This window comes from Aythya fuligula, chromosome 24 (genome assembly GCF_009819795.1).
Source record: "Aythya fuligula isolate bAytFul2 chromosome 24, bAytFul2.pri, whole genome shotgun sequence".
NCBI lineage: Eukaryota > Metazoa > Chordata > Aves > Anseriformes > Anatidae > Aythya > Aythya fuligula.
This window is the reverse complement of record NC_045582.1, coordinates 2546980-2569720: the sequence shown is the minus strand read 5'-3', so window position 1 is coordinate 2569720 and position 22741 is coordinate 2546980. Positions and strand designations below refer to the sequence as shown.

Sequence of the window (22741 nt, the reverse complement as noted above, 5' to 3'; positions counted from 1 at the left end):
CCCCTCTCCTCCTCGTGCCGGCAGCACTCTCGTCATGCTCTGGCTCCCCAAGATAAACCACAGAAAAAAAACAAAGAAAAATGAAAAACCAAAGAAAAAGAAAACCCAAAGAAAACCAAACTCCGTTTTCTTGCAGGTTTTTCATCCCTCGCCTCCATCCTGGAACCGCGATTTCCTACCCCAGCCCGTGCCCACAGCCAGCTGCAGCCGAGGGTCCCCCGGGGGCTGGTAGCGGGGGGCACAGGGTGCATCCCCACACCCCAACAGACCCCAAATCCTGGAGGGGGGCTACATCCCGGGGACTCCCCAACCGTGGGCTGGGCTGTGCCCTGGTGCCGGCCGGGTGCTCGCCGGTGACTCGGCCGCTGCGTGGCGAAGGCTTCGCCCGGGGCCAGCGGCAGCGGGTGAGCCGGGACGCGGTGGTGGGGCCCGGCTGGACCAGTTGGGCCAGGACGGAGGTGACGCAGGGAGCTGCCGGCAGCCGCCCCAGCCCGGCCCCTGCACCTCTCACTGCTGTTACTGCTATTACTGCTGTTACTGCTGCTGCTGTTACTGCTCTTACTACTCTTACTGCTGTTACTGCTGCTCCTGCTGCTGTTACTGCTCTTACTGCTGCTGTTACTGCTATTACTGCTATTACTGCTGTTACTGCTGTTACTGCTCATACTGCTCTCACTGCTCTTACTGCTATTACTGCTGTTACTGCTGCTGCTGTTACTGCTCTTACTGCTGTTACTGCTGCTGTTACTGCTTCTGCTGCTGCTCCTGCCTCAGTTTCCCCTTCCCTGCACCTGGGGAGCGCGGATGCCCTCAACCAGGCTGGATTCGCCCACGGTGTCACCAAGCGTGGCCGTTTGGTCACAGCCGGGGGGGGCGTTTTGGGGACTGGGGGCTGCCCTCGTGCCCCCTGTCCTGCTGGGTATAGGGTCAGGGGGGGCCTGACCACCCCCTTCTGGCCCCCCTCCTGGCCTTTGAGCCTTTCCGCCACCCTGCCGGGCCCTGCGCCCTCAGTGCTTCATTTCGCACCAACGCGGACACAATTTGGGGTGAAACCCGGCTGGTTTGGTGTCCATGGGGCCAAACCCCCCTTGGTGTGTGTGTGGGGGCACTTTGGAGGGCAAAAATCCCCCCCCGTAGGACACAGGGGTCCTGAGCCCCCTGGGGACCATGCCCTGACCCCCTCCCATTAGGATGCTCCTGGCTGATTTTGGTGCAAAACTGCCCGATTTTGGCACACGCGATAAATTGGGGGTGGTGCTGGGGGGGCCCCGGGGGGGCGGCAGCACCCAGGGGTGCTGCAGGTGGAGGGGGGGGGGTCCGGGGGGTGCCTGGGGGGGACACGGGGGAACGGGGACAGGGACGGGGACATGGGGGGGGGGGGTCCCCACGCCCCCCCGGCCCCGCCCCTCCAAGCCCCGCCCCCTCCCTCCTGACGTCACCCAGGTGGGCCCCTCCCTCTCTCAGCCACGCCCCCTCCACCTCCCCTCCCGCGCCAATCCCCTGCCGGCTGAGGGCGGGGCGTCCGCGCGCCGACCAATGGCGAGGGGATAAACACGGGCGGCGGGGGCGGGACCCGAGGTGATGGGCGGTGGGGAGAACCAATGGGGAAGGCGTTCGGCGGGGCGGGGCGGGGCGGGGCAGGGCGCTGCTCGCCTTTTGTTCGGGCAGGAGCGGGGCGGGCGGCAGTGCCCGCGCAGGGAGCGGCGCGCAGGTGAGAGGGGCGGGGGGCACCGGGGGGGGGAGGTGGCTGGGACCGGGCGGTACCGGGGCTGGGGTGAGGACCGGGAGGGGTCCCGGGGTCAGCCGGGGTTGGGGAGGGGGCACCGGGAGGGGTCCCGGGGCTGGATCCCGGTGTAAGCAGGGCTGGGGAGGGGGCACGGGGCGAGAAGCGGGAGGCGGCTGGGGCTGGGGAGGGGGGTCCCGGTGTGCGGAACGGGAAGGGGGTGGTTCTGGAGGGGGTCCCGGTGTGAGAACCGGGTGTAATTGGGGCTTGGGAGGGGTCCTGGGGTAAGTACTGGGAGGGATTCCAGGGCTGGGAGGGGTCCGGTGCGAGAACCGGGAGCGGTCTCGGGGCTGGGGAGGGGTCCTGGGTTGTGAACTGGGAATAGCCGAGGCCGGGAGGGTCTCGGTACGAGGACCGGGAGGGGTCCCGGAGCCTGGAAAGGTCCGATTTGAGAACCGGGAAGGGTCCCGGGGCTGGGGAGGGGTCGCGGTCCAAGGACCGGGAGGGGTCCGGAGCCGGAGAGGGCTCCGGTTTGAGAACCGGGCGGGGTCCCGGGGCTGGCGAAGGGTCTCGGGACGTGAACCGGGAGTAACCGGGGCTGGGGAAGGGCTCGGGTGCAAGGACCGGGCGGGGTCTGGAGCCGGAGAGGGCTCCGGGGCGAGAACCGGGCGGGGTCCCGGGGCTCCGTCCCGGCCGGGGGCGTCGCTCCCGGGCTCGTTCCTCTCCCCGCGGGCGGAGCAGGTCCCGTCCGGTCGCTCCCCAGGGCGAGCCCGTACCGGGGGTCGGGTGGCGGCTCCGTGCCGGTACCGGGACCGGGTGGGAGCCGTTCCCCGCTCCCCCCGCGGGGCTGGCTGGAGGCACGGCCGGGCGCTGCCCAGCCGGGAGGAGGAGGAGGAGGGAGGAGGAGGAAGGAGTTTTCCCGTCCGAAACCCCCGCGAGAGGCTGACGGTGAAAATCCGAGCCGGAGAACACGAAGGGAGGGGGGGGGGGGGAGAGCGAAACTGGCTGGCGTTTGGGGAGCAGCGAGGGCTCTAATTGCGTTAGCTGAGTGATTAGCCTAATTAATCAGGTTTGCAGCGCAGATGAAAGGATAATGCTGAAATGTCGCTGGGAGTTGCCCGCCGAGGGCTGTCGTGCAGGGAGAGGTGGCAGGAGCACAGGTGCCTGCTGGGGGGGGCATGGCTGTGATGGGAGAGCACCTTGTGGGGGTCCCAGTGCCCCCAGTACTGATCCCAGTCCCCCCAGTTGTAATGGTGTCACCGTTGGGGTGACAGCCTGACCCACTGCGTGCTGGCGGCGGTGTCCCCATGCATCGATCTCTCCTCCTGTGTTGGGTGCTGGGGGGGGTCCTGCCCCCAGCCCACCCCTGGGGGGGTCGTGGAGCAGCCGGGTGGGTCGTGGTCCCCTCCCGGGTCCTTGTTGGTGCCTTACCAGGGCAGGCGGGGAGGGCGTGGAGCACCCAATTAAACTGTCTTTATGCATCTGAAGCCTGTAATTGCACCTTGCTTCAGAGGATTTCCATAGAGTGTCATTAAAAATAACAATCTCCTATTGCAAATTCGGCTTAAATACGAGGATTGTAGGACGGGAATGCCAAGAACTCGTGGCTCTGGTGGTCGAGGTGTTCTGGTGCCCCCTTCAGAGCTGGCTCTGTGGCCCCACGGGTGGTGGTGAGCTGGTTTTGTAGGGCGCGAGTCCCCGGAGCTGTGTCAGCTCCAACAGTTGGGGAGTGCTGTGAGAAGGCAGGACGGGCCCTCCCCTCCAAACAATGGCTCTCCTGCTCCATTGTCTGCCCTGGTGCAGCCTCCCTGCCCCAGGAAGCTCCTGCAGCAGTGGGGGGGACAGCCAAGGTCTGGGTGTCAGAGCCCCTCGTGCCCTGTCCCCACGGGGGTCTCGGTGTGAGCGCTGGTGGCACAGCAGAACCCAGCTTGGATTGCACCTGGAGACCTTGAGGAATTTCCCCTCTGGTCCTGGTGCTGTGTTTTAGCATTGCTATTGAGTGCTGCCCTAATCCTGTTAATTCTCCCCCTTTGTTTTTTCCCCCTGCCACCACCACCTGAAATCCTTAATCAGATCTAGCAGCTGGGCCAGGCAACTGCTCTGCAGCTGCGAGGCTTTTTCAGCGGAGGCTGTGCCTGTGCTGAAGACGGTGGCTTCCCTTCGAGGCTGTGGTTTGGTGTGGGAGCATTTGCTGGTGCTTGGCTCCTTATCGCACTTCCACATCTTGGGGCTTCGGCTCGCAGATGGCAGAGCCTCCAGGAGGGGAGCTGGGGAGGGTGGGGGCTCCACGCAGGCGACTTGCAAGGCTTTAATTGCTGCATCCGTACCAAGCCCTGAGATTTGAAATCCTAAATCAGGTTGGCTTCTAATTCGCAGAACCTAAAAAGAAATTGAAGGTCTCTTAAAGCCTTGTGATTCTACCTCGGATGTCTCTTGGCACCGTTTCCAGCTTTCACCTTCACTTCAGCTGGTGCTTTCCCAGCCAGGCAGGCTCTGGGATCACCCAGCAAATGGGAACTGGTGGTGGCGGCTCTGGGTCCCAGCTGGTCCTGTGGGACCTGGGGTGTCCCCAGCTGGGCTGTGCAGAAGTAGCTGTGGACCTGTTGGCTTGTAGCCTTGAATTTGGTGCAGCATTTCTCACTCCTGCAGGGTTAGTTTTACCCCAATCCTGCAGGGCTGGGGATGGAGCAGGCATGTTGCCTCTGCACGGGGGAGCAGCTGCCAAAAAAAAGTCTTAAAACTTGACCTAAGCAGCTAAAATAACACATCTGTGTTTGAACTGCTGCTGGCCAGCACTGAGCTGCAGAATGCTCCAAACCTTCATCAACCCACAGCCCTGCTGTGCCCTGTGGTGCTGTCCCAAAGCTGGCCCTGCACAGCCCAAAATCTGGGCCATGCTCAGGCGTGTTGCTGCCTGCTCCTGTTCAGCCCGTTAACGTTCACCTGAACATTGGGCTCCTCCTGGATCCCATGTCCTGCAAGGGATCGGGTGCTGGAGGGGACTTTGGGGTGGCTTGTTGGGTGCGTGCACCTGCACCCCAAAGTTTCAGGGTCTGGCAGGGGGAAGGGGATGCTCTGGGTGCTGCATCAGTCCTCCTTCTGCTTCCCTTGGGATCGTCCTCAGCCTGTGCTTGACCCCGAGCTGGGTTTTGGCTTGCAAGCTGCCCCCTGGGTTATTGCATCCTCCTGTCATGGTGAGGTGCCTCTGAGTGCCCTGGGTGTCATCCTGCTTGGCTGCAGCACGCTGCCCATGAGCATCACAGTAATGTTTCCTAAACAGCTACGGGGGGAGTGGGGCAGAGGAGGATGTTTCTAATTAGCCAGGGGTTTGGAGTCTCTAAGTCTGCCATCCCTACTTAGTTTTTCTGCGGATGCTGACAGCCCCGGAGGCATTCCATAATGCTTTGGTCGCTCGGATCTAAAATCCCTTTAGAAAAAGGGCAGGAGCCTTGTGCTGGAGCAGGGCTCCTTGGGGCTTCGGTTCTCTACAAGGTGCTGAGCAAGGAGCTGCTGGCTCAGACGTGGAGCTGCGGAGGGGGCTGATTCAGGATGCTCGGTGCTTTCTGGATATCTCTTCCTGAGGCTGTGAAGATGAGCAAGTGCCGGTGCCCTTGTGGGGTCAAGCAGCATTGCCTGCTTTGGTGCTTGAGACCCAGCCTGGGACTAGGAATTGGCCCCGTGGCATCTTCTCTGTGACCTTGGCGAAGGTCCCTCCTCCAGGTGGGGATGGAGCAGGGGATGCTGTGCTGGGGGCAGGAGCCAGAGCCGAGCACCTCGGGGCCCTGGTGCCACCAGGAAGCCGAGTGCTGCCAGCATTTTCCAGGGCGATGAACCAGCTGCTCCCTGTTGGGGCGTTTAATCCTGCTTGGTGCTGTCCTGCTCCTTTATCCACATCCCTGCGGTCTCAGGATGTGCCTTGGTCCTGCTTTCCGAGGTGCTTTGCTGGGCAGAAGGTGTTTGGTTCTTTGCTGTTGGAGACCTTTGGCTGCTGTAAAGAGCCTGCTGTAATCACTGTGACATGCGGGCTGAGCCCCGGTGACAAATCATTAACTTGCTCCGACAGGCTGGGTGCTGACGGGTGTTGGTGATAATTCCTCGTGAAGCATTTGAACTTTGCAGATGTAATGCAATTGGATGGGGAAATTAAGCTGGGGCGCAGCAGCCCTCAGCCCAGCTTCCCTTCCCTCTGTTCTTCGCTGGCAGAATCAGGGCCAGGTGGCAGAATCGTGTGTTTTTTGGACACCATTATTCTAGCTGGAGACAGCATGCGAGCCTCCAAGCCGAAATCTGAAAAGCCTGCAATTATCGTGTTCTTAAAGGACAGTTTGTTCCTGGTGCTCTTTAAAACAAAATAATTTCTTCTTATCCAGATGGAGTTATTGTGATTAATTGCACCGTGCCAGTTTCTCCTTCCCGTGGACAAGCAACGAGTTCCCATCTTTCCCAGCAGTGTTCCCGATGAGATTGGTGATCTCTTGTTGCAGGGGGGATCTGCTCAGCTGTGTCCTCCTGTTCCTGGTGCCCCCGTGGGTCTCCACGGGTGCTGGTGACCCCTAGGAGAGGGGGAGCGTGGGTGCTGTGGTGGCACTTGAAGGTTTTTACCAAAACCACCTCTTCTGAATGCGTTTGAGACAGGTCGAGGGATGAGGCTGGGTGGGAGGTGCTCCTGCTCCATCCACGTTTAGCACAGCACCCAGCCTCGTGTCCGAGGGTGCAGGGGCAGTGGCGGGTGCTGCTGGAGCAGGGTGGGGTGGGAGGAGGTTTCCCACGTGCGGGAGAAGCTCCTGCTGATGGCAGAGGATGGGTGTTGGCTCGGGAGGGTGGAGGGGGAGGCTTAGAGCTTTCCTCCCCCTGGGGAGAGGCCGGTGCCCTGTGCGCACGGGGTGTGAAAATACCTGACCTGGGCAGAGCCGCAGGGATGCACGCAGGGAGGGAGGAATGTGGGTGCTGGTGGCCAGGACAGAGCTGGAAAGGGCTGGCTGGGCTCTCAGAGGAGAATTATTCTCCAGGGTGACTTTGTGCCTCAGCAGGAATGTGTTTTAGGACAGGATTGCTCCGCCCTGCGCCGCAATCAGGGTGATTCCTGCACTGGCTGGGTGGGGTGGGGAGCTGGGCTGGGCTGCAGGTAGAGCCCTGCAGCGCCCGGTCCCACCTCTGAGCTCTTCCTGGCCTTGAAATGGCTTGGCTGAGAGTCTTGTGCCTTGATCTGGGGGGAAAAGGGCAGCCAGAGACACCAGGGACCTGTTGGGGCTGTGCTGCAGGGTGACCCTAATGGCCAGCGTTGTGCATGCCCCCATGAGGGAGGGATGTGCAGTGGGTGGTACCTCGGTTTGGGATGGGAAGTGCCAAAATATCGCAGTGTGTGTGCTGGAGCTGTCAGTAACCCTGAATTTGGGTGAAGGCAAGGCTTGGGGCACGTGTGTTTCCAGTGAGCTGCGCCCTGATGGAGAGCAGAGAGGGGGCTGTGGGGGGGATATGGGGCCAAGGCTGGAGCCAGGTGGGGGGGGAGAGCAGAAATGGGCTTCATGTGGGGCTCTCAGCAGCTCCCAAACACCTGGTTGGGAGCAGCTGAGAAATAAATAGGGCTTGAGGAGCTGCCTCTGGTTATGGGGCGTGGATTTGGACAGCAGCTCCCGTGCCCATTGCTGCCCACCTTGAGCCACGCGTGGCCGCAGCCCGTTGGGTGTGCAAACGGTGGCCGGGAGCCCCTCTGGGTGTGCAAACAGTGGCCGGGAGCCGCTCTGGGTGTGCAAACACCGCAAACAAAGGCGGCCAGCTCCTTTGTCTGAGGGCTGGCGAGGGCAGGGCCGGAGCGGGGCTGATTGGGGTGCGCGGTGCCGCGCTGCTCCCCGCCGCTCTCCTCCTCATTAAACTTCAAGCTGCTCTCTCATCCCCCTTTGAATCCTTTGACTTCTCTGCGCTGTACAGCCCTCATTGAAACAGCTTGCGCGAGCAGGGCTCTGACTTTAATGCATCCCATTGATGCCGGCAGGGTCTTGAAAAGCTCCTTTCTCTCCATCCTTGCGCCGCTTGTTCCTGCCATGGATCCTTTTCAAAGCTGCTGAAGCTTTTACGCGGCGCTGGCTGTCTCGGCTTCGTTAGCTGCCGCGCGGCGGTGGCACCGTCACCTCTGGGCTGTGGCTGCCCCAGCCCTGCTGCATCGTCCCCGCTTTGTCTGAGAGGCACCAAATAATCCTCCTGCCTCTCCAGGTGCCTGGGGAGGACCGGAGATCACTTGCGTGCAGCAGAAGTGCTTCTAAATAAAATAGTCTTTTTTTTTTTTTTTTTTTCCTTGCATGGTATTTGTTGCACTGCCTTAAATACCTCTTTCCTTCTCTTAAAAGCCCAAGTAACTGTAATTACCATCGCTCACGTGCTTCCTGCAGCCCAGCTTGCCAGGACACAATGGAGCTCCAGCCCCGCTGCCCTTTGTTCTCTGCAAGGCTGGGGAGGTGCTGGGGGGCTCCTCTGCCCCCTGCCCAGCCAGGGCAGCTCCAGGATCAGGCCCTGCCTCACACCACCACCACATCAGGGTCTTGCTGCCTGCTTCTGAACACCCCAAGTCTGTGATCTGGGTTTTGGGGGTGCTCCCGTGCCCCCACCTGCTGACCTAGAGGGGCTGGGTCCTGCTGAGCACCGCAGCCCCCAGCCTGGTGTTCGCTCCCCTCCTGCAGCACCGTGAGCCCCATCCCCAGCATGCCAAGGAGCCCCTGGGCAGTGACTGTTTCTGCCTCCAGCAGCATTTATCGCTTCCCTGCTGCTTCTCCCAGGCAGCTCAGCTGGAAACCGGTGCCAGCACTGGGCTCCAGAGGCTGCGTCCTGCTTGTCCCCAGAGGAAGGGGCTCTCCAGGCAGGAGGACGCGTGTTTACTGGAGTCTACTGGAGTTTACTGGAGACTTCCTCTGCAGACGGTGTCCGTGGGGAGATGATGTTGTCTGGCTGCTGATCAAATAATTCTGGAGACAGATGAGCCCTCTGGCCGGGGCTGTGCAGCGCTGGTGGCTTCCTCTGGTTTTCCACCAGGATGCCTGGCTCCAGGAAGCAAGGGGGGGGAGGATTTAACCTTTTTCCTGCCCTGTGCTGGTGTGGCTGGAGCTGCTGGCCTGCCTGTGCTGTGGGGCTGCCCCTTCTGGAGCAGGTATTTCCTTGTGTGCCCTGCTCGCTGCTTTCTGCACAGAGAGCTCTGCCTGGTTCCTGGCTCTTGAGCTGCTGGGGAAGGTGAGGGTCCTGAGGGTCCTGCTTTTGTGTTTCTGCATGCTCTGCTGCAAGCTGCTCGCCTCCAAAAGCCTCGATGTGGCTGTGACGGATGCTTCTGAAGGTCAAACCAGGCTTAAGCAGCATCCCCTGCCTGCAGTGTCACCTGCCAGCTTGGTCCCCGCTGAGGAGCGGGGACATCTGAGGACAGCAGAGGGGATGGAAATGCTTGTGTCAGGTGTGAGGAACAACAGGATGCTCGGCGCAGGATTCAGGAAACATCTCCCTCTGCTTCTGCAGCCTCTGACACTTGCTCCGCTGGCCCTGTCACCTTCAGTGCCACCAGCTTCAGCTGCCTGTGGCAGAAAGCAAACCCACAGCGGTGCTGGGCTGGTGCCCATCAGCGGGGCGATGCTGCTGGGGCTGTTATAACGGGGCTGGTATCTCACAGGAACACCCGTGCTCATTAGCCTGGGTCTGTTCTGCTGCTCGTAGCCTGTCTGGGGCAGATCACCTGAGCCCGTCGCAGATCTGAGCAGCTCCGCTCGCTTTTGATGTCTCGGAGGCTTGCGGTGCAGACAGGGAGGAGGGTGGCAGCGGGGGGGGGACGGCTCATGCATAATGCACAGCTATGGAAAAAGGCAGCGTTTGAGCCCAACTCGCGGGTGTTTGAAAAAAATTAAGTGCTCGTCAACCGCCTGTGAACTGCAGAGCAGCCGTGGCAGGTTGGCTGAGTGCGTGCGGATGGGAACGGGCCCCTCCTGCCAGCTCCGGGTGCCGGGGTGCTCCCACCCACACCTCGTCTGTGCCGTGGAGGAGCTTTGATGCCCTTGGCTCTGCTCTCCCCTCGTCCAGCCCTGTCCAGGGCAGCTTTCCAAGTGTTGGTGTGGGGACCTGGCAGGTGGCTGGGGCTGCTGCCAGGGCTCTGCACGTTGCTGCTCGCTGGGGTTGCTGATGGCTTCGGTGAGCCCCGCCGGTGCCAGCTGCTCCATGGTGGCACCGTGGGACCCTTCCTGCCTCCCCCCTCCTGCCCCAGCCTTGTCCTCTGCCTGCTGCTGCCCTGGTTTAGGGCTGGGGGGGCTCCCCAGCTTGTGATCCAGGCACCCAACCTGTTTGTGGTGGCTGGTGGCCGTGCTTTGATGGCATTTTGTCAGGCTTCCCAACACCATGGTCACCAAATGGGGAGGGCTTGCTTTCACCAACACCCCCTGACATCTGAGCACATTGTGGGGCTTTGCTGGAGGATCTGGGGCTGGCTGCATGCTGTGCACCCCCCCCAGCTTGGCTGCATTTGCCCTTGGGGCTGTGTCTCACCCCCCTTTGCTCTGCACTGATCGGAAAGCCCAGCTCCAGCCCGCACCCTGCCATGGGAATAACCTGCCTCCCGTGGCCTCCATTAGCAGGGCTGCCTTTTACTGCCTTATAAACATGCATTATGCACAACCCATTAAAGCCAGAGCAGCGTGCAGCTCGCTGCTTTACAGCTCCGAGAACACCGAATTGACAGGAACAGCCCCCCACTGCCAGGAAGGCTGTTGGAGGGGGGGCAGTGGGGTGCAGGATGCTCCGGCCTCGCTGCGCCCTGACCTCCACCCCTCCTCAGGAAAGGGTTTGGGTACCTGAGCCGGGATGTTTTCCCGGTGAGTGGCGGCCTGTGCCGCTCGCCAGGGCTCGGCTGCTCCTTGGGAACAGCCCGCAGCGCTGGGGCGAGCCGCGCCAAGCCCGTGCGCGCCGCCCTGGCCCCCCCCCAGCTCTGCGCAATCCGCGTCCTCTGCCACCACCCAACGCCCTGACTCACTTGGGTGGTGGGGTACCAGGGCTGCCCACCCCGTGGGGGCTCATCCTGCCGCCCTTAACTTACTCGGGGACGACGCTGGTGGCAGTGCCAGCCTTTACGGACCCCCAGATTTTCCCCAAAAAGCTCGGAGCTGGCTCGGGGCCACGGGCACGCGGCCGCCCTGGTCCAGCCTGCTGCATGAATCAGTGCTGGTGGAGGTGGTAATTACGCCTCTGTTTGGCAGAGCTGCTCCCAGCTCCGCCGGGCGCCGCGCGGCAGCTGCTCCCTTCGCCTCTTATCGAGTCTGAAACTCTGACTCATCCCCTCCCCGGGCGGCCTCGGCTGCTGCAGGAGGCCGGGGGCTCGCTGGGTGCCCCCCATCCCGGCCGGGGGCTGCGTGCGGGGTTGGTGACTCAGCCTTGCAGCTTCCTGCCCCTGTGGGCTGGTGATATCCTAATATCCTCCTTTGCCTCTCCTCCCCCAAATCCCCGAACTACCAGCAACAAAAAAAAAACAGCTAAAAAGTACCCCCGGGGTGGTTGGTTCTGGGTTTGGGGACGGAGCAGCCGTGCTGCGTTTGGGGATCGGAGTCTGGTCCCTGAGACTCTGGAGCAGCCAGACAGGGCTGGAGCAGGGCTCGTCCTGCCGACGGGCTTCCCCGGAGGCCCAGGCAGCTGCTGGAGGCTGGCGGGGAGCAGAGCAGGGAGCGGAGCGTTCCCGTCTGCCCCAGCCCCGTGGTGACTCACGGCATCGCCATGCGCAGGAGGCGGCTGCGGGCGGGAGCTGCTCCTCTCTGCTTGGGATCTCCCGTGGGTCCTGGCTCCCCTTTGCTCCCGGAGCCTCCCACGCTGGTGTTGGGTGCCGGGACCCCATGCCCAGGGTGTTCCCAGTGTTGCTTCCCAGTGCCGTGAGCCTCCCTGCTGGGGCAGCTGGAGCAGCGTTGCCACCCCTCTGTGATAATTCATGAGCACCAGCTGCTGCTGGCCCCTCTTCCCAGGGGATGGGGCTGCCCCACTTCCCTCTCCCTCCCCTCCCCAGGCTCTGACGCCAGGTTTCTGGCTGTTCCCTGATCTGTTTGCAGCCATGGCGCACCGTGAGCATGGGGACGTGCCACATCTTGGCTCACCCATTGCTGGATGAGTCTTGGGGGGACCAAGCTGGTGTCCCCCAGCCTAACCCGGCTGCTTGGGGACCCCCAGGAGCTGGTAGCGAGCGTGCTGCTGGCACCACACTCAGCACAGGGAGCACCCAGACCGTGGGCACCCAGGCTGCCATGAGAGAACCGAGCCACTGGCTTCGCCTGCTTATTTTTAGGAGCGTCCCAGCAGAGCCTTTGAAAGATTTTATTTTATTCCCAGAGTCCCAGCCTCGTCCTCAGCTCGCTGCCAGCTCCCCTCTCCAAAAACCTGGTTTTTAAACAGCCTGTGTGCGGGAGCGGGGAGGCCCCTCTGCGCTTCGGCACCGAGGTGCTGAGACGCGGTCTCGCGCGGCGGGCGCTGGCAGGCGGGCGGGCGGCTCAGCGCCGGGTGCAGCCACGCTTCGTGTCTGAACACGAGCAGCAAAGTGCTGAGCTGTGGGTTCGTCAGCTCGGTGCCGCCTTTCATCTCGCTTGGGGGAGGAGGGCAGATAGCGATCTGCTGGCGGGCTGCGCCCGGGCGGCTGCGCTCGGCTGCGGCGGGGGCGCCGCCGGGGTCCGTGGGGCAGGAAGGTGCCGCGGAGAGACCCCGGGCTCTGCCCTACAAGCTCTCGGCTCCCTGCCCCGCAGAGCAGCCATGGAGGTGATGAACATGATGGAGCAGCCGATCAAGGTGACGGAGTGGCAGCAGACCTACACCTACGACTCGGGCATCCACTCCGGCGTCAACACCCAGGTGCCCTCCGTCAGCAGCAAGTGCCTGGGGGACGATGACGAGGTCTACGGGAAGCAGTACACCATCAAGAAGACCACCACGAGCTACTGCCAGGGAGGAGGCCAGAGCCAGAGCCAAGCACAAGGTAGGGGTCTGGTGGGGGGGAATGCCAAGGGGGTCATCTGCCAGCTCGGCTGCTTTTCTGCTTCCTTCTTCCACCTCCCCCACGGCTCTCCCGTGGCCTGTGCTTACCGTGCTCCTTCTGGGCACTCCTCCGCGCAGCCTTCCACACCCTGGGAGTTGTTGCTGCCTAAAATATCCTCCCTCCCGTCCTCCTTCCCCTGCGCCCGAGAGCTCTGGCGTCGAGGGCGCGCAGCCAGAGCCCGCACTGGTGCTGAGCTGTGCGCACTCATCCCAGCTTGCCGCTCGGTTGGCTGCGGAAAGGAACATCTGATCCCAGCCCACGGGTCGGCCGTCTGCTCTGCTACCTGCCTGCTCGGGAAACCTGTCTCGCTGTGCCTGGCAAAGCCCTGGGTACACGCTGTAAAGCCCTGACAGCCCGCTCGCCTTCCCCCGCTGCCGCTGGGGCGAAGCAGACGGTGGCGCAGCCCGCTGGGCTGAAGGAGCTGCTTCCCCCAGCTTTATCCCCAAAAAGGGGGCAGATCTACTCTAGTCAAATATGTGGCTCGCCTCATATGGGTCCTGGAGGGCTGAGCTGTGAGCTCCCAGTGGAAGCAGAGCCCCGTGGAGAGGGACAAATCCTGCCCGGTCCCTGCTGCGGGCTGCTGGGGACCACAGGTCTCTGCTGGGGACATTCCTGCTGCTCTCATCCCCGCAGCCCCAACCAGGAAGGCTTCCGTGTCCTTCTCCTAATCCCCAATGCCAGCCGGTCGTGAGTTGCAAACACCCTTAATTTTTTAATTAACGGGCCTCGTGTGACAATTGCTTAATCACGCCGCCTAATTGAGCGTTGTCTTATCTCCACGCCGCCCTATCTGTTTACGCTTGGAAGCGCCGGCTCCTCGCAGGACGTGCTGGGACTGCTGACGTGGCTGGTGCCGCGACGCTCAGCTCTTCTTGCTCAGCTCCTTGAAATCTGGGGAGCTCCTTGACATTTGGGGAGCCTCCGAGAGACCCCGGCCTTTGACGTTGCCTCCTGCTCTCTCCCCGCAGCAGATATGGAGGCTCAGCTGGCCATGACCCGTGCTCAGCGCGTCCGGGCTGCCATGTACCCCGAGACGGTGGAGGACCGCTCCCTGCTCATCACCACGCAGGTGGAGGGGCAGCAAACCAACGTGCAGCGCCTGGCCGAGCCCTCGCAGATGCTCAAGTCTGCCATCGTGCACCTCATCAACTACCAGGACGACGCCGAGCTGGCCACCCGCGCCATCCCGGAGCTCACCAAGCTGCTCAACGACGAGGACCCGGTAAGGAAGCGTGGTTTGATTGCACCTTTCTCTGGGCTTCCAGCTGCAGGGCTCCCTGGGGGTGCTTCCCCAGCAAGGGTGGCACAAACGGGGGTCCCGAACCGCTGCTGCCATCCAGCTCCTTCCCTCGTGGTGAAGCCCTGTGGTCATCTCCGCCCTGCAGCAGGATGGAGCTCACCTCTGCAGCTTGTCCCTGCTGCTCTGGCACAGCCCTCGTAGTCCTGGCCTTGTTCAGGCTTTTTGCCCACTCTCAAAGCCCCAGACCCTGTTGCCTGCCCCCTTTTCCCTGTGCCGTGGGTCAGACCCTGCGCTGCGAGGTGGGCAAGGCTTGTGCCAAGCAGCAGCCCTCGATGGGGGCACCCACAGCAGAGCAGGAACCTTGGTGTACCTTCAGGGGGCTGCCCTGGGACTTCTTCCACCCACCAACCCCTCTCCCAACCCCAGGTGGTCGTCAGCAAAGCAGCCATGATCGTGAACCAGCTCTCCAAGAAGGAGGCGTCCCGCCGCGCCCTGATGCAGTCGTCCCAGATCGTGGCGGCCGTGGTGCGCACCATGCAGAGCACCAGCGACCTGGACACGGCCCGCTGCACCACCAGCATCCTGCACAACCTCTCCCACCACCGCGAGGGCCTGCTCTCCATCTTCAAGTCCGGCGGCATCCCGGCCCTTGTCAGGATGCTCAGGTACCGGGGTGCTGCCGGGAGCTGGGCACGGCACCGAGGGTGGCCCTAAGAGGGTGGTGGAGCCAAGATGTCCCTGCCAGGCTCACTGGGGCAGAAAGAAGGGAAGGGAGGGCTCATCCTCCAGAAGAAGGACAGGTCCTGCTTCCTCCCGTGCCAAAAAAAGACCCCACCAGGAGCCTGAGGCCAGCAGCAGAAGGAAGAGCTTCTTGGAGTGGCTCCGGAGCAGGGCCACGAGGATGCTCAGTGGCCGGAGCCCCTCTGCTGGGAGCTGGGTGGCTCAGCCTGGAGAAGCTGGGGAGAGCTTGTAGCAGCCTTCCCATGCCCCAAGGGGGCCTCGGAAAAGCTGGGGAGGGACTCCTTGGTTGGGGGGTAGCAATAGGACAAGGGGGGATGGCTTTAAACTTAAAAAATATACATATAGGTTTAGATGAGATAGATTATTAGATATTAGGGAGGAAATTCTTCCCTCTGAGGGTGTGAGAGCTGCCCCTAGGAGCAGTGGGTGCCCACAGGAGCTGTGGGAGCCCCATCCCTGGCGGTGCCCAAGGCTGGATGGGGATTTGGGGTGCTGGGCGGGCAGAGAGGGGTGCGGGCAGCGCCCCGGGGCCCCGCTCGCAGCGTGGGGAGCCCGGCGGCGGCCGCCGGCGCTGACGCGGCTCCTGCGCCTGCAGCTCGCCGGTCGAGTCGGTCCTCTTCTACGCCATCACCACCCTGCACAACCTGCTGCTCTACCAGGAGGGGGCCAAGATGGCCGTGCGCCTGGCCGACGGGCTGCAGAAGATGGTGCCCTTGCTGAACAAGAACAACCCCAAGTTCCTGGCCATCACCACCGACTGCCTTCAGCTCCTCGCCTACGGGAACCAGGAGAGCAAGGTGAGCCCCGGGGCGAGAGGTGAGACCGGAGAGGGGGACAGCTGCCTGACCTCATAGACCAAAAAGCCCAGGAAGGTATCAGGGGGCAGCTCCCCCCAAATCTGGGCCGTGTCACCCCCCCGGGCCGTGCCTGGAGGCAGAGCAGTGGCGCTGTCTGCGGCGCTGTCGCATCCGACCCCTCACGGGCAGGACGTCCCCGCCGGCGCAGACGGTCCCAGTCTGGCCGGTAAAGCGGCTTGGCTGGGTTTCTCCCTCTGCTGCTCAGGGCAATGGCTCCATCTTTGCTCTTGGGGTGCTGCTCTGGGCTGCTGCTCTCTCCTCCTACGCTCGAGCTGCTGCAGCCTTGCCTGGCTGCACGGTGTGGGGTGCTGAGGTTTGGTCCCCGGAGCAAATTGAGGGGGTGATGCTGCTCACCCCACCTCGTGGGACGGGGGTCTGTGGTGCACAGGGCTGGTGCTGACCCTGTCCTCTTTGCCCCGCAGCTGATTATTTTGGCCAACGGAGGACCCCAAGCCCTGGTGCAGATCATGCGCAGCTACAACTACGAGAAGCTGCTGTGGACCACGAGCCGGGTGCTCAAGGTGCTGTCGGTGTGCCCCAGCAACAAGCCCGCTATCGTCGAGGCCGGTAAGAGGCTTTGGGGTTGCTGCCTCTGCAGACAGCAGGATGATTTGGGATTTGGGGTTTTTGGGGTGATGCAGCTGAGGGTGTCCAGCCTCCTGAGGCTGCTCCCCAAGCCACGCTTCGTGCCAGACCCCAGAGCTGCAGGGATTTGGCTCGTCCTCCTGCAGAAGTGACTCCTCCTGGTCCCATTTGCTCCTTGCCCCTTGGGGTGGCAAGTGACCCCTATCCAAGGGGTGGGTTATCCTACTGTCATTCCTCCCCCAGATGGCTGCCACCATCTCCTAGCCAATGCACAGGGCGCTCTGAAGCCTTCCACATCCAGGCAAAACCACCTGGTGCCTGGGACAGCTTGCTGAGGTGCTTTCCTAGGCCCGTGCGTGGGCAGGAGCCGGCCCGGCTGGCGGGCAGGGAGCTGCCTTCCTGCACCACATTTAGCCTCCGCTAAGCCACAAGGCGACGTCGTGCGTTGGAGGCCACAGTCGGGTGGCATCCAGCCCGCCCTCGCCGTGCAGAGAGAGAGCTGCTCCCTTTTCCTCTCCGCTGGGGACGCTTTGCATGTCTGGATATTTATAGCCGGCTCGGTGTCTCGTTTCCCTGGCAGGCGGCATGCAGGCCTTGGGCAAGCACCTGACCAGCTCCAGCCCCAGGCTGGTGCAGAACTGCCTCTGGACCCTGCGGAACCTCTCCGATGTGGCCACCAAGCAGGTGAGAGCTTCAGCACAGCTTTTTGGGGAGCGCCTCGGGGCTGTCGGATGGGTGGTGCGCCAGCGTGCCCCTCTCCACGGAGCCCTGTGCCAGTAACAGGATGAACCCAAAGCATCATCCTCGTGCTGCTCAGCATCCCCGGGGCTGCTCGTTGCTCTAGCTCACGGCAGCAGCTCCTTCCCCCAGCGAGGATGCTGCCCTGGCACCGAGCCCCGGGAGCCGTGGGGCTCGAGGGTGGCCCTTGCTCTTCCCAGCCCCTCGCCGCCTCCTGATGCGTTCCCCATGTGGCGCTCGGGCTGCGGCTCCGCACGGATTAGCGCCTGATGCAGTGTGGAAACTATTCGGGCTGGCGGTGGAAGGCACGCAGCCGGGTCCCCTGGCTCGGCTGAGCGTGGGGGGGACGTGTGGCTTTAACCCCTTCCTGGCCCTGCCTTCACAGCTGGGCCCCGGGGCTGTGGTCACCCTGGGACAGCTCGGGGAGCGCTGGCTCCTCGCGTTGCTCTGAGCAGCTGGAGGCTGCGTTGTGGGTGCGTTTCCAGCAGGGAAAAGTTGGTGGAGGAGATGTTAAACTCGGAGCGAAGCTGTGCGTGTCTGGGGCGCTGCCGTTCGCTCTGCCCAGACGATGCTGAGAGGTGCTGGGAGCAGCAGCAGGGGTTGCACAAGCTCTGGTGGCTGCAGATGCACAAGCCTGGGGCTCGAAGGAGAGGGGATTGGGTCTAGGGGGGAGCCCCCACGGTTGGGGCAGGCATTCTGCCCATATCATGGGGAGAAGCTCTGACACCCCAAGAGGGGAAGAGCTTGCATGGGCAGAATCTGGCCATGGTTGGGGGAACTGCTCTGACCTCCCATCTCGACTCCTGCAGGAAGGCCTGGACGGCGTCCTCAAGATCCTGGTGAACCAGCTGAGCTCCGACGACGTGAACGTGCTGACCTGTGCCACCGGCACCCTCTCCAACCTGACCTGCAACAACAGCAAGAACAAGACCCTGGTGACGCAGTCGAACGGGGTGGAGGCCCTGATCCACACCATCCTGCGGGCGGGCGACAAGGAGGACATCACCGAGCCGGCCGTGTGCGCTCTGCGGCACCTCACCAGCCGGCACCCCGAGGCCGAGATGGCGCAGAACTCCGTGCGGCTCAACTACGGCATCCCCGCCATCGTCAAGCTCCTCAACCAGCCCAACCAGTGGCCACTGGTCAAGGTGTGGGGTGGTTCTGGGGGGCGGATTTGGGGGCTGGACTAGAGGGAGCCTCCAGGCTGCTGGTCCCTGGTGGGGTTTGCAGCTGGAGGATGGAGGCAGCGAGCACCGGTGGCCGCTGCAGTTTCCGTAGGGCTGTGTCCTTGGCGGCCGCTAATGGGAGGAAATTGCTCGTGCTGGGCTGCTGCAGTGAAATCAATCCTCGCCCCCCCCGGCCACCCCCGCACTGAGGGGGAGGCAGATCCGGTATGGGAGGGTGTGTGGGGGGGTGCAGGAAGCTGGCGTCAGCCTGTGCTGCAGAGAGAGGTGGTGTGGGGGCAGGCAGGGGGGCCCGCAGGGTGCACTCACACCTCCGGTCCCTGTTTGACGAATTTCTGTCCCCCCCCGGTCCCTTCTCCAGGCTACCATCGGCCTGATCCGCAACCTGGCCCTGTGCCCGGCCAACCATGCCCCGCTGCAGGAGGCGGCCGTCATCCCCCGCCTGGTCCAGCTGCTGGTGAAGGCTCACCAGGATGCTCAGCGTCACGTCGCAGCCGGCACGCAGCAGCCCTACACGGTGAGCCCCCGTGGCAGGGTCTGGCCACGCTGCCCGTGCCCCTCTTCCCAGGTCCTGACATGGCCTGGTGTCCCCACGGGGTGGCATGTCCCCACGGCGTGGTCGTGCCCCTGTCTGGGGACGCTGACTGAGCGCGTGTCCCCTCGCAGGATGGCGTGAAGATGGAGGAGATCGTGGAGGGATGCACGGGAGCGCTGCACATCCTGGCCCGGGACCCCATGAACCGGATGGAAATCTTCCGGCTCAACACCATCCCTCTCTTCGTGCAGGTCAGGGGCTGGGGACGCTGGGGGCTGTGTTGTGCCACCTCCCAGCTGCTGGCACGTCCCACTGGGAGCACTCGGCTGGCTGCACCAGGACCACGAATTCAGCCGTGCCGACTGCTTCACGGTGTCGTTTCTCTCTCCTGACAGCTCCTCTACTCACCGGTGGAGAACATCCAGCGCGTCGCGGCCGGCGTGCTGTGCGAGCTGGCCCAGGACAAGGAGGCAGCAGATGCCATTGATGCCGAGGGGGCCTCGGCTCCGCTCATGGAGCTGCTGCACTCCAGGAATGAGGGGACAGGTGAGTGCAGCCAGCCTGAGCCCTGCTGCCCTTTGTTGGCGTGGCCGAAGCAGGAATCCTCGGGCTGACTGTGGCGAGGAGCCGGGGTCCCTGCGCCGCCCGGGTCAGCGGCGCCTCCTGTCCCTCCGCAGCCACCTACGCAGCTGCTGTGCTCTTCCGAATCTCCGAGGACAAGAACCCCGACTACAGGAAGCGCGTGTCCGTGGAGCTCACCAACTCCCTCTTCAAGCACGACCCCGCGGCGTGGGAGGCGGTGAGCACGGCGCCGGGCACGGGGGACGAGCCTCGCAGGGACGGGGCCACCTTTGGAGGCCACCTCCTGCCTCCATACCCTGTAACTGCCTCCTGGCAGAGCTGGGATGGGGGTGACGGGTGGATAGATGGAAGTGGGAGGTGGCAGGGCTGCAGCTTTGGCTCTCCAGCAGCCCTGGGTTACGGGACGGGGCTGGGCACCGCGTAGCCATGGAGCGTCGCGCACACGCGTGCGCGTTCCCCACGTCTTAAAACCGTGTCACCTTCTCCCATAGGCTCAGAGCATGATCCCCATCAACGAGCCCTACTCAGACGGTGAGTACAGAGCGAACCCTTCCTGCGGGGCCCCGCAGCGAGGCTGAGCTGGTTTTAAATGCTCTCAGGGAGCTCTCCAGCAGCTGCCTGGCCTGCATGGGGACGCTCAGCTCCCCAAGAGCTGCGCCCCTCGGCTCCGCGTTGTGCCGCAGTTTTTGGGGCATTGGGTGGCAGATGGCCCCGGTGTCCCCCGCTACCCAGGACAGGGGGGAGCAGGAGGACGGCTGAGCCCGGGTGCTGCCCCCACCCCAGCACCAGGAGCTGAGCTGCGTGTCCCTCATCCCCCGGCAGAGCTGGACCCCGGCTACCGCCCCATGTACTCGGGTGACATCCCCCTGGACCCCATCGACATGCACATGGACATGGACGGAGACTACCCCATGGACGCCTACAGCGACGGCGTCCGGGCGCCCTTCGCCGACCACATGCTCGCCTAAACCCGCGCCCCAGACCCCGCACCAGGTAACGCCGGGGGGGTGCGCGGGGCGCTGCCCCCCGAGCCCCCCGCGCTGGGTGACGCGAGCTCCCTCCCGCCGCGCCGCAGGTGTTTCCTCCATCCCCAGAGGGTGGCCCCAGAGCTGAGCATTCGCGAGAAGGACTTGGGAGACAGAAGTGCCTGAGAAGACAAACTTTTCCATTCCCACGAGAGGTTTTGTTTCTCAATTTTTATTATTTTTTTTTTTCTTCTTCGCTGTGGGTCTGTGGAGAAGGTCCTTCCTCCTGGGACTGCTTCGAGCACCTACTGCCGCATCCAGCATCCAAGATACTGTTTCTGAAGCTTTAAGACACACAAACCTTGCATCATTATCAACCTTTTATTGGCAAAATAGTCTTTTCTATGAATATATATATTTCTTTTTTATTTTTAATATGGTGCCAACGGCTTTAGCCGTCTTTAAGTTTGTGCTTTCTAACTTCCCCACTACTCGTTCTGCGTGTTAGTGTTCTAGGAAAGGAATCTAACATGAGAAAACCCTTTGTCTTCTGCGAACTCTGACTTACTTAATCAGGCCAATCCGGAGTTTGCTGAAAACAAATGGTCCCATGTCCCAAGACCTTCGTTTTAGCCATCGGGATGTCTGCGGTTTAATTCTTTCTGATCAGCCATTGGGGAGCTGACTTTGTGTAACTGCCTGTCCTAACAGTAACAATAGAGAAGTGACTCCAGCATTAGGAACCGTGTCCTTGTACTGATCTCTGTTGCACATTTTAACCCGTTTCCCTTCTTTTTGGTGAGTGGTGTGTTTCCGTCCCCTCTTTCCTTACCTAATGACTTTTTTTTAAAAAGAGGCTCTAGAGCTGAGGGTTTAATGCTCCGACTGGAAATGGATGGACTGTTACTGGAGTGTGGTTCAGGAATGGAAGATTTTATTATTTCTGTAAGTTGTTTTTGTATAGACCAAAGCAAAGAATAAAATAACCCCCCCCAGCCCCAGGTTGTCACGAGCCTGTTCTTCCACCGCCTCGGGAAGGTTGTGAGTCCCTTGGGGAAGGAGGGCGAGGGCAGGCACAGCAGCACCCGGCCTTGCTCTTAGCCCTCCTGTCGCCGGGTGCTGGGTCGTTAGCATGCCGGCTCCATCCAGGCTGCTCGTCTGATCCGTCAGGAGGTAAAAACTCCCAGTAATTAAGATGTTTGTTCATTAAGCAGCATCACCGGCGCCTCATCTCTGCTGCTGCTGCAGCACGGAGCTCGTTTTAATGAGCTCCAGGGGATAAACGCGCGCGCTGCGAGCGAGCCCCGGTGATTGATAGAGCGGAGCCGGGACGGAGCTGCAAGAAGCTAGGCTTAGAAAAGTGATTTACTCCAGTCAGACAGGGTCGCCTTCTCCTGCCTTCGCCTGGCTTTAATAGCAAGAGCAGATGGCAGAAGGAAATATTCTCAACTGAAATGCTAACTCTGACAGCTGCTCCCTTGGAGAGCGATGTGGAAGCGGCTCCAGGCGCCAGGCTGGGATCGTGCTGGGAGGTGGAAACTGTTCCCGAAGTTACCCGCGAACTTCACGGCCGCCCATCTGCTCGGCGGCCTCCCCTCGTCCCCTGTCACTCGGCACAGGGACCTGTCCCTGGGAAGGATGCGGGGGACGGGGACAGGCACTGCCAGGAGCTGCCTGCCTCAGGCTTTCCCACAGCACTTTCTGGGGCACGAAGCTCCTGGATGAGGCTGTCAGGAGAAGAAAACCCGCAGCAGGTTCATGTGAGGCTGCCTGCAGAGGCTGGGGGGGGTTTGCCTACAGCCAGATACATGCTAGGGGTGGGAGGGTGACATGGGGGTGGCCCTGGGATGCCCACGTCCCTGTCCCAGGTGGGTTTGTACCTCTGCCCTGTGCCAGCTGGGGGCTGCGTGCGCTCCTTGGGCAGCAGTGGGGGACCTGGGGAGAGCCCAGCCCCATGCCACCAGGGCAGTAGGGACACGCAGAGGTGTGCCTGGTGGCTCTTGGGGTGCTGCAATCAGTGCACGTGGGGTGAGATGTGCAGCACCAGCACGGCACGGAGGAGGCAGCTCCCTGCAGCTGCCTGCGCTCTGCTGTAGCAAAGCTCATTTTGTGCAGCCCCCGGCGAGGCACTAATCAGCTGGACACGGCTGCCACCAGTGCTGGGAGATGGGAGCTGTGATCAAAGGGACCTGGGAACAACGTCGCGGCCGTTCCCACTCGCTGTCAGCATCGGCTCCTCTCCAGCCTTGTGTTTTCGCTCAGCTCTGCCGCGGTGGGGAGGCGAGGTGGGGGCCCACGCTGCTGCAGGGCAGGGCAGGGTGTGAAGCTTTGCACGTCTGCCGTCCTATGCTGCCCATCCTGCTCACCTCGAGCCGCTCAGGGCCCTATCCCTGCTCTGTGCTGCACAACCCCAGCAGCCTGGGGCAAGGACGAGCTGAAGGGCAGGGGCAGAGGAGCCGGCCTGGGCAGCGGGGCTGCCTCCAGCACCACCCCATTGGGGTGGGGGAGCATCCTGCACCCCGCTCAGCCCCGGGGCTGTGGTCAAGCATCGCTGCAGCGGGGATG

At 62.5% G+C, this 22741-nt stretch overlaps 1 protein-coding gene across 2 annotated transcripts; it reads left to right on the top strand.

Moving 5' to 3' along the window:
• The first annotated feature begins 1666 nt into the window (after window positions 1–1666).
• On the top strand, window positions 1667–21155 carry JUP (junction plakoglobin). Of its 2 annotated transcripts, none has more exons than XM_032202743.1 (15): window positions 1667–1711; window positions 12460–12689; window positions 13721–13971; window positions 14416–14654; window positions 15326–15527; window positions 16010–16154; window positions 16753–16856; window positions 17720–18058; window positions 18456–18611; window positions 18761–18880; window positions 19025–19175; window positions 19307–19428; window positions 19703–19742; window positions 20034–20204; window positions 20287–21155. In XM_032202743.1, exons 2-14 carry the CDS (start codon window positions 12467–12469, stop codon window positions 20177–20179), a joined length of 2238 nt encoding a protein of 745 aa, XP_032058634.1. In that variant the 5' UTR covers window positions 1667–1711; window positions 12460–12466; the 3' UTR covers window positions 20180–20204; window positions 20287–21155. The 2 variants fall into 2 exon arrangements, with proteins under 2 accessions (XP_032058634.1, XP_032058633.1); XM_032202742.1 differs by having other exon boundaries at window positions 13718–13971.
• Window positions 21156–22741: the final 1586 nt, after the last annotated feature.

Excerpts from the sequence above, each read along its gene's own strand:
- JUP (XM_032202742.1), top strand. The coding sequence starts at position 12,467 with ATGGAGGTGATGAACATGATGGAGCAGCCGATCAAGGTGACGGAGTGG. Across the intron at positions 18,612-18,760 it reads GCACGCAGCAGCCCTACACG|GATGGCGTGAAGATGGAGGA; the intron begins GTGAGCCCCCGT and ends GTCCCCTCGCAG. Across the intron at positions 18,881-19,024 it reads CCATCCCTCTCTTCGTGCAG|CTCCTCTACTCACCGGTGGA; the intron begins GTCAGGGGCTGG and ends CTCTCCTGACAG.